The sequence below is a fragment of the Oryctolagus cuniculus genome, chromosome 5 (assembly GCF_964237555.1).
Source record: "Oryctolagus cuniculus chromosome 5, mOryCun1.1, whole genome shotgun sequence".
Classification (NCBI taxonomy): Eukaryota; Metazoa; Chordata; class Mammalia; order Lagomorpha; family Leporidae; genus Oryctolagus; species Oryctolagus cuniculus.
The window spans coordinates 98,963,021-98,973,656 of NC_091436.1; the positions used below are offsets into that span (position 1 = coordinate 98,963,021).

The following is a 10,636-nucleotide window of genomic DNA, read 5'->3' on the forward strand; positions in this document are numbered from 1 at the left end:
TGCAACAATAAGGATGAAGCCAGGAGCTTCCTCCAGGTCTCCACATGGTACAGGGGCCCAAGGACTTGGGCCATCTTTGGCTGCTTTCCCAGGAATGTGAGTGGGGAGCTAAGCCAGAAGTAGAGCAGCTGGGACACGAACCTGCACCCTATGGGATGCCAGCACCACAGGCAGCAGCTTAACCCTGCTGTGCCACAGCGCCAGCCCCACTTCTGAAATTCTTCATCGTAACCAAAAACTAAATGCCTTAATGTTGAGAAAGTAAACTGTTTTCAACAAACACTCTTTTTACTTTAGACAGAACAATAGAACTAAGTTAATTGAGGATCTTATAGCTAAAATCACACCTATAGTTAAAATTTATGGTATTTTATCAATTAATGTGTGTGTTTGGACACATAAAAGTCATCGATGTAAAATTACTCAAAAAGTAGACCCACGAAGGTGAGGTGTCAGAAAATTACATGAGAGTGAGTGGGAACAGCTGAATAAATGGGGACTGTTTAGAGGCCCAGGGAACCTGGGAAGACCTGAAATGTGTCCACATATTTGAAGGGCTGCCAAGCAAAAGATGGTGCCTTGATCTCTGCGCCTCTGCACAGATGGAGAGAAGTTATGCGGAGACTTGGGAAATTTCCTGTTCAAAGCTGTTACCTTATAGAATGGGATGTCTGGTGAGTTAGAAAGCCCTGAAATAGTCAGACATTTATTCAAGCATTTCTAGAGTACATATTAGGATGCTAAATAACGAGGATCCAAAGACAAAAAGAGATTACATATTAGCAGAGAAGTACAGTGTGACAGAGGCTGCCAAGGGCAATGTGTGCGGAGTGCTGTGAACAGAGGAGAAAGACCTGTCTGCTCCAGGCGTACAAGTAGCATGGTAAGGGCCAGGCACACAGGCCTCCGCATGGGCACTGAGCCCTTGGAGGCTGGGTACCCTTCCGGAAGCTGGAAGGCAGCCCCAGGGCCAGATGAATAAGCAGAGGACTTTGAAAGGGTGCCTGTGCTACATAAGAACTCAAAATAGGGGCCGGCGCCATGGCTCACTAGGCTAATCCTCTGCCTGCAGTGCTGGCACCCCGGGTTCTAGTCCTGACTGGGGCGCGGAATTCTGTGCCAATAGCTCCTCTTCCAATCCAGCTCTCTGCTGTTGCCCGGGAGGGCAGTGGAGGATGGCCCAAGTGCTTGGGTCCCTGCACCCACATGGGAGACCAGGAGAAAGTATGCGGCTCCTGGCTTCGGATCGGCACAGCACCAACCATGGCAGCCATTAGGGGAGTGAACCAATGGAAGGAAGACCTCTCTCTCTGTCTCTCACTGTCTAACACTGCCTGGCAAAAAAAAAAATAGGGGTGGACATTTGGCCTAGCTGTTGGGATGGCCACAGCCCATATCAGAGTGCCTGAGTCCACTCCTGCTTCCAGCGTCCTACTAATGTGTACCCTGGAAGGTAGGAGGTGATGATGGCTCAAGTGATTGGGTCCCTGCCACCCCCACGGCAGACCTGGATTGAGTTCCTGGCTTCTGGCTTTAGCCTGGCCCAGCCCTGGCCATTGTGGACATTTGGAGAGTGAACCAGTGGATGGGGGAGCTCTCTTTTCCCTGCATGTATGCTCGCTTGCTCACTCTCTCTCTCTCTCTCTGTCTCTCTCTGTCTCCCTCTCAAATAATAAAGATTTTTAAAAACCAGAATAAACTGATGTCAGAGGCCCCTTCCAACTCCAGTTTTCTTCTGTTTAAAATATCTAAAGGAGTGGTGGAATATATTCTTTAAGAAATTAACCTCTAAAAGAGACTTTATTTTTTTCTGTTTTGCCTGTGTAATCAAATTAATAACTTGTCTAGTTCTTGGAATTTCAACATATGTTTACAGATTTTCTTAACTACCAAACAGACTGATTTCAGACGTACATATTCACCACAGATAATGTTCCTATCTCTCCTCCGTTCTCACCGTTTCTCATGCCTTACTTAAGTGGCCCTGCACCTCCATGCTACTACTTTCTCTCACTTAATATGAAGGGCTGTCACATAACGGTTTTGGGGGCTTTTTCTTTCTTTCTTTCTTTCCTTCTTTCTTTCCTTCCTTCCTTCCTTCCTTTTTCTTTTTCTTTTTTTTTTCTTTTTCTTTTTCTTTTTTGCATAAGGTTTTTCCCTAAAGTTCTGTATCTCACTATCAACACATCAGAAATGTTTAACTTTCTCTTCTTGGAGTAGTGTGGCAGCACAAGAACCTAAGTCAACACAGTACCATGTATTGCTTTCACGTATTACTGATAATCCTAGCACACCTGTTACCTAGGGTAACGTGGATTCCTGAATTAAAGTCTTGAATGTTTGTCAAGTAGAATACTGAGCTGCTTTTGGGTATGTTATATAGCATTTGTTTCATGTTATTAAAGAGAAAACAAATGTGCCAGCACCATGGCTCACTAGGCTAACTCCACGTTCTAGTCCCGGTCAGGACGCCGGATTCTGTCCCGGTTGCCCCTCTTCCAGGCCAGCTCTCTGCTGTGGCCCGGGAGTGCAGTGGAGGATGGCCCAAGTGCTTGGGCCCTGCACCTGCATGGGAGACCAGGAGAAGCACCTGGCTCCTGGCTGAGGATCAGCGCGGTGCACCGGCCACAGCGCGCCGGCTACAGCGGCCATTGGAGGGTGAACCAATGGTAAAGGAAGACCTTTCTCTCTGTCTCTCTCTCCCTCTCACTGTCCACTCTGCCTGTCAAAAAAAAAAAAAAAGAGAGAGAGAGAGAATAAATGCTTGCCTTTACAGTTGTAATTGTTTGCAGTTATAATCTGCACTGCCTCCAAAACTCTGTAGAATGGGTCAGAGTATAAATAAATAATGAAATAATTGAAATTCAAAGTGTATCTGAGGTTCAGTTTTGTTATAAACAAAGCAGCATTCTCTAAAAACTGGTAGTATTTTTCAACGAACTGGGAGCTGTGAGAGATTTCTGGTACAACTGATTGATTTTAAGTCACTCATTGCCTGCTAGTAACAAGGGCGCATTATTTTATCCTGTAGCCCACACAGAGCAGCTCTGTCTTAGGAATCCTGAGAAGCTGCCTGAAACATTTCTTTCTGGAATAACATGTAGTTATTGACAGACTCATTCCCGAGAATGGTGACACATCATTAGCATGTCTGAATTTTAGTCACTAACAGTTAAGATGGGTTTCTAACATTCTTGTTTTTTTGTTTTAAGATTTGCTTATTGGCCAGCACCGCAGCTCAATAGGCTAATCCTCCACCTAGCGGTGCCAGCACACCGGGTTCTAGTCCCGGTCTAGTCCCGGTCGGGGCGCCGGATTCTTTCCCTGTTGCTCCTCTTCCAGGCCAGCTCTCTGCTGTGGCCCGGGAAGGCAGTGGAGGATGGCCCAGGTGCTTGGGCGCCTGCACCCATGTGGGAGACAAGGAAAAAGCGCCTGGCTAGTGGCTTCAGATCAGTGCAGTGCGCCGGCCACAGCGCGCCAGCCGTGGCAGCCATTGGAGGGTAAACCAACGGCAAAAGGAAGACCTTTCTCTCTGTCTCTCTCTCTCACTATCCACTCTGCCTGTCAAAAAAAAAAAAAAAATTGCTTATTTATTTAAAAGTCAAAGTTACACAGAAAGTGGAAGAAACAAAGAGGGAGAGATTGATTTTCCATCCACTGGTTCACTCCCCAAATGATCACAGCAGCCAAGGCTGAGTCAGGCAGCAGCCAGGAGCCAAGGAGCTGCTTCCAGGTCTCCCTCCTGGATGCAGGGGCCCCAGCACTTGGGCCCTCCTCCACTGCTCTCCCAGGCACATTAGCAGGGAGCTGGATCAGAATCAGAGCGGCCGGGACTGAAACAGTGCTCATATGGGGTGCTGACATTGCAGATGGCAGCTTAACCTGCTGCAGCACAATGCTGGCCCCTCTAAGAGCCTTTTGTGACTTAAATATGTCAGTCTCAGACAAGTAGAAAAATCGCAGCATGCCACTTTATTTCTCCAGGTTTTTCTTTTATTTCCAAAATGACCTCTTTCTGGCTTCTTAGTCCCTTCTCTTTTTCTTCCTCATTGCCTGTGTTTTACTGTTTTGTTTTGTTTTTTCTTTTTAATGCTGCAGAGGTAGCTTTCTCACTAGATAAATTATAAAACTCCGAGAAAGGATTGTTGGGAGAAGTCACGTGACCCAGGGATTTAGCGAACTGATGTTTTTATGTTACTGGATTATACACTGAGTGATCATTGCTCTCTATAGACAGATGTCACCCATCTTCAGCTTTGTGTGCCACTGAGGGTCTTTCACCCTGGCCGGGCCTCCCTCTGATATCCGAGACCCTCAAACCTGCACTTCAGTGTCCATCTCAATTCCTCCTGACTTGATCAGCCTGACTCCTCGCACCTGAGATTTCAGGCGATGGCACACAGGCATAACTTCCCTAATAACACATGATTGAGGGACACCCCACACCTGTTGCTTTCAGTGAACTTTTCATTGAAACATAATGTATTTTTAGGAGGCACAAATCCTTTAAGTATAGAACTAAATGGATTTGCGCAATATGAATATATCTGTGTCACCAGCACTTAATATTCCCCAGGGACCCTTCCCCCCATTCCTCCCTCATCCCCACAAGGGGAACCACTACCCTGCCTTTCAACACCGTGGTTAGTTTTGACTGATTTTGAGCTTCATATAAATGGAATCATTCAGAATGTACTCTTTTCGTATAGCTTCTTGGGCTGAACATATTTTATTTGTGTTGTAGCTTTTTTCATTCTCGTTGCTGTGAAATAGTGCAGTGAACAGAATACACTACAGTTCTGCTGACAAGCATGTGGGTTGTTTCAAGCATGGGGCTTTTCTGAAGAGTAATTCTGCTGTTACTGGTTTTCATAAAGTGGGCTACACTTGATCTTAGCCAAAAGGCCGAGAAGCGATTGTAAAGTGGGCTACAGACAGTTGTCTTACTTGCGTTTTTTTTTCTTTCTCTGTAGAACACCATTAGAGAATGGCAAATTGTTTTCTGTATCGCTGCTGCTATTAATGTATTTGGTGCCATTTTCTTTACACTGTTCGCCAAAGGTGAAGTGCAAAACTGGGCGCTCGATAATCACCATGGACACAGACACTGAAGGAACCAACAAATAATCCTGCCTGTATTAATGTATGTTTATTTATCATGTAACCAAAAGTGCCTTTGATATTTTTAATAAGTGAGCATTCTAAATACCAAAAAATTATACTTGTATTAAGTGTTTAAGGCTTATAATCATGAAATGTCACTAGTTCCCAGATTAGCAAATTAGTGATTATAATGATTAATAATATATGTGCTGGACCTTATACGTTAGGTTCACACACCTGGCTGCAAGTCAAGCAACATGAAGTAAGGGACTTCTACTTATTTTTAAGGGCCATACAAAAGGGAATGAGCTGAAATGGACTTCTACCCCCTGATACCTTTGCTTAATTGAACTACATAATAATTCTCAGTTTCTGCTGAGCACCTGTTTTCGTCTACTTTCTGTGTACAAATTATTTTATATCAGCTCCCCTGACACTTAGGTGTCAAACTTGCGCACCAGGGAGCTGCCAGCCACTGCATAATCCACCCTGGCAACTGGACTGAGGGAAGCTTGCCCAGGCAGCTGCCAGGCATTCCCTCCCTGGCTTCGGGGACCACATGCCCAGCATCCATCAGAGGCACGCTCCAAACCCAGGGTCGGCGCCAAGTCTTAGAGTGGTGTCCTTCCTTCCTTCCAGGGCAGGTCACGTGCAGACAGAGCCCTGAGACGGCAGGAGCAGTGAGATCCGCAGCTCCGATCTTACTGTACCTCAGACTCCCTTCCCAACACACAGAAACGTTGGCTTGGCGTGTAACCTTCAAAAGAAAACTGATACCCGATAAGTCGCAAATATCATCTTTGCCTAAAACTGCTTTCACATGGAGCAGAATGTAAATTTCCCATTTCTGTGGGTTTTTTTTTTTTTTTTTTGAGCTATGCTGGAATTTTTTTTTTAATTTTTTACTCAATTTTTTTTGTGATCTGTCTTTATATAAGCTTCTGTTTGCAGTTTAAATTTAAAGTGACTTTTAAAGGCCATATCACCCAAGACCACTGTAATCATCTTTATCACTGGTTTCTGAAATCATGTTTTCCCAGGTTTTTTTCTGGACTGTCTTCTGGTGGTTTGTGAGCATTTTGGGATTTAAAACTTGATTTATATTGTGTTGTGTTTGTTCCACACTTCCTGTAACCTTTTAACTAAAACTGTTCAGTGTAACATGATGTGAATACATTTGTGTAAATTTATCTTCAAATTTGTAAATAGCTTTAAGTTGCTCTGGTGATACTTGTTTTATAAATCATCAAAATAAACCTTTTTCGCACTGATTTTTGGATCTAGTTGTTTTGTGATGATCTTTTTTTAAATGTTGATTTGTTTTATTTTCATCTCTTTGAAAGGCAGGGCAACAGAGAAAGAAGGGAGATTTTCCATGTGCTGGCGTAGTCCCCAAATGGCCACAAGAGCTAGGGCTGAGCCAGCCTGAAGTCAGAGCCTAGCTGAAGCTCCATCCAGGCCTCCCACTTGGGTGGTGGGGGCCAAGCACTTGAGCCACCATCTGCCACTTCCCAGGATGCATCAGCAGGAAGCTGGAGAAGTGGTGCCAGGACTCGAACAGGCACTCTGATAGGAGATACAGCATCCCAAGCAGGGGCTTAACCCACTACACCACAGTGCCTCCCCTTTGGTATTTTCCAGTGTCCACACTGACAGTTTTACACCTTTTCTGTGTCTTCTTCAAGCTACTGGTAGACTTCTGCACGGTCTCTGCCACCACCGGGCTGAGGAGACAAGGCCGTCCGTCTAAGTGAAATAGCAACAGAAGTCTCCATTGCCAGCCCCCTGCCTGTCCTAGCTTAGAAAAAGGGTCCACTCTTCCTCCCAAAGCAGATACCTACATCACTGGCTCTCTTCTGTCTGCCTCTTCTAAGAACGTGCTTCAGTTGTTCCTCTCTAAGTTGCTTCTTCAGTCTCCCAGTCATCTTCTATCCCAAAGACACACAAGTCTTCTCTAACTGTTAAACAAAGACGAGGGGCAGGTATTTGGTGCAGTGGTTAAGACACTGCTTGAAATGCCTGCATCCTATATTGGAGTGCCCTGAGTTCGAGTCCAGACTCCACTCCCAATTCCAGCTCCTGTTACTGTGCACCCTGGGAGGCAGCCCGTGATAGTTCAAGTACTTAGGGCCCTGCCACCCACATGGAAGACATGGATTGAGTTCCTGGCTCCTGGCTCAGCCTGATCTTTTGCAGGCATCTGGGGAGTGAACCAGCCAGTGGGAGATTCTCTCTTTGTTTGTGTGTATATCTCTTTATCTCTCTCTCTCTGTCTGTTTTTCTGCCTTTTGAATAAACAAATAAAAGTGTGTTTTAAAAGATGAAAGTCTCCTGTGGACATGAAAACATATGAGAGTTCTTCCATAAGTTCATGGAAATGTGTATTATGAAAAGACTACCAGGCCAGTGCCGTGGCTCACTTGGTTAATCCTCCGCCTGCAGCGCTGCCGGTGCTGGCATCCCATGTGGGCACCTGGTTCTAGTCCCGGTTGCTCCTCTTCCAGTCCAGCTCTCTGCTGTGGCCCAGGAGGGCAGTAGAGGATGGCCCGGGTGCTTGGGTCCCTGCACCTGCGTGGAAGACCAGGAAGGGGCACCTGGCTCCTGGCTTCGGATCAGCATAGCTCTGGCCGTAGCGGCCATTTGGGGGGTGAACCAGCAGAAGGAAGACCTTTCTCTCTGTCTCTCTCTCTCACTGTCTAACTCTGTCAAATAAAAAAATTTTAAAAATTAAAAAAAGACTACCTAGATCTCAGTTTGCACCAAAATAAACTTACCTTTTAATTCCATTCATCCGTGAACTTTCTGAAGTGCCCACATATATACAGAATATCTGTAGAATAATACTCAGAAACTGGAAAGAGCAAGTTTCCTCTAGAGAGAGGAATCAGGCAACCAGGGATAGGGAGAATTAATTTTTGCTCTACTAAACGTAGCAGTGTAATCTGTTCAGGTGAATACGTCATTTCAAAACCAAACACCTGTTGCTAAGGCTGCTGTGTAGTCACCTCAGGGTTCATTTCAGCTGCTTCCTGGACAACCCCAGCTGCCTTCCTCTTTGCACCTAAGACTTTATATCCCACCTCACCCCTCCACTCCACGCCAAATAAAACTGCTGTTCCTGCCACCTTCTTTATTCGTGTTAAAGGTACCATTCCCCCAGGACTCGGACTTGGGCCTGCAGTCATTTCTCCTCCTCCTTCCTCCCCAGTCTCCCCCAACCTCTCTTTTCCCATTTCAGTGTTTTTCCTGTCTCCAAAAAACATTGTAAGCCCTTTGCCATCTCCAAAAAAAAAAAAAAAAAAAAAAAAAGCCCTTGTGGCTTTTGTTTCCATTGGCTATAGACACATTAGGTGGCCTCAGTGCCTGCAGTCTGAACCTCTTCTGCCCCAGCTCCCCACGAGTGCTAGGTCAATGGTTCCAATATATGTAACCTCCCAGATAAGGGTGGTCCCCAAGAACAGCCTCCATGGCTGCCCTCCTCACTCATCAGCCAGGCTTCTCCAGTCTCAGCCCCATCCTCGGCCCCCTTGCCTTCTGGCAGCAACGCCTGGCTACTTCACACACACACACACACACACACACACACACACACACACACATTACCTGTTCTCCACTTTCCCTATTCATTTCATTCCTCGGGCCTGGAAGTGCTCTTCAGCCCCCCCTCCTTCATGACCCCTGGTTTCTTCTACCCTTCCTGATTCAGATGTGGTATCTTCCTTTGATCCACTGAAACACTATTTGGGTGTGTTGTTGTTTTTGAGATTTTTTGCCTTTATTTTAAACTCCAGGATGAGGTTCAGTTATGAGAAAGAGATCATTTCTTCATTCAAAAAAAAAAAAAAAATTAAGGGCCTACTCTTCTTTGCCAGGCAATAAGGATACAAAGATGTACTTGACATAGCTCTTTCTGTCCCTGGACTCAGTCTGTCTCCCTGACCTCCATCTCCTCCCATATAATACTTAAGAACACACATAGTAGATTCACTTCGAGTATCCTGAAGGCGTGGCTCATTTGATCTCAGCAGTCTCCTTCATAACACCTGCTTAGCCCATGTCAGTTGTTTAATAGTCGGTAAAACCCTCCTTAGTTAAATGAACCATGGAATGAATTTTTCATCTCACTTTTGTAATATGGTGTTTTGGTTTCAAAAACAATAGTTCAATAACTACCAACACTTTGAATGAAAAAATGTTATGCTAACTTCAAAATAACTTAAAAATGGCCATGATCATTCATGGTTCTGAAAGTCTTTGAGAATACCTTAGTTCTGTATAGGCGAACTACTTCTCCTGGTGTGACTCCACAGATTCACTGAGCATTCATTACGTGCCAGGCATTTTTCTTTGCACAAGGGATACAGCGGTGAAAAGGCAATCCCCTCTTCTCAGGAGGCTCACCCTCTTATTTATCAAACCTTCTTCTTCCGAGCTCCGAGCCTTTGAAAATTCCTTGCAAAAACATTATCCACCCAACAGTCAGATCCGGGGAGAATGAGCGTGCCAGCTGACCTTGAGAATCAAGTTTAGGAAAGAAACAAAGACAAACGCTGCAGTGAGCAGTCTGCATTAGCCACGACAATGTCCTTCTTCAGCCTTAGTTTCAGTTTCAAGAAATCGGAAGATACTTGAATGTCAACCCTGTTGGGAAGTGGAGTATGGAATCTCCTCTCCGGGTAGCACACTGCTGTACAAAATAAAATTCCCCTAACAGAAAACCACCAGTGTCGGATTTGAACTGGAAGGCAGGAAGAGCACTATAGGAAATTGCCTGGTTGTCCTCGGAAAAAGCACACACGTTATGTCAGATAAACAGACATGCACTAAATGTCTAATTTCAGTTAAAGGATACATTATCTTTCTCATAGAAATGTAAATTGCGATGGAACACAAAGCCTTGTCAGATGCCTCTGCCTCTGGCAACAAAAGCCAGCTATGAAAGTTTTTACTCTGAAAGGCAAATGTAGAAAATTCTTCCTAAGAGCCCTAAGAGGTGAGTACAAGTGGAACGGAAAGGAAGTGAAATGTATCGAGGTTGCCTCCCCCTCTGCTCCCCTGCCCCATGAGGAAGAACACTAGTAATTTTCCAAGCGCCTGTTTGCTTTTACTTTATCTTGGTGCTGGGGGAGGAGGAAACTTGGAAGTTCCACGTCACTGCCTACCCTGCGCTTGTGAGTGAGAAAGCCCTTAGTGTACAGCTGTGCTGACAAAGGATTAAAACTCCTCGTCCCTCCCACACCCTCATGCCATAACAGTCTAATCCTTTTTTTTTTTGGGGGGGGGGGGAGACCTTATGTGTATTGTATTAAATCTTTTCCTTAAGCACTGTATTGGCAGAAACAACTGGAATATGCTAATGTTTCCAACAGTGTCTGTCCCTCCAGAGAGCAAGTGTGCAGCCGGTCCCTGTCTTCCTTCAGAGCGCTGCCGATGCTGTAAGCATTTTACAGTTCCCATCCCACAGTCTGTAATGGGAGCGTTCCCCAGAAGGTGAGCTGCGAACAAGAGCAATATGGATAGGATAGATGATCTG

At 45.3% G+C, this 10,636-nt stretch overlaps 1 protein-coding gene across 5 annotated transcripts in view; it reads left to right on the forward strand.

The window, feature by feature from the left end:
- SLC17A5 (solute carrier family 17 member 5) overlaps positions 1-6,373 on the forward strand; it is a 58,819-nt gene extending 52,446 nt beyond the window's left edge. For 4 of the 5 annotated variants that reach the window (XM_051854159.2, XM_051854157.2, XM_070073278.1 and 1 more), the window contains one exon: positions 4,974-6,373. In XM_051854159.2, the coding sequence (XP_051710119.1) occupies positions 4,974-5,127 (154 nt within the window). In that variant the 3' untranslated portion in view covers positions 5,128-6,373. The remainder of the gene's footprint in view (positions 1-4,973) is intronic. The other variant, NM_001171293.1, reaches the window with a different exon arrangement.
- Positions 6,374-10,636: the final 4,263 nt, after the last annotated feature.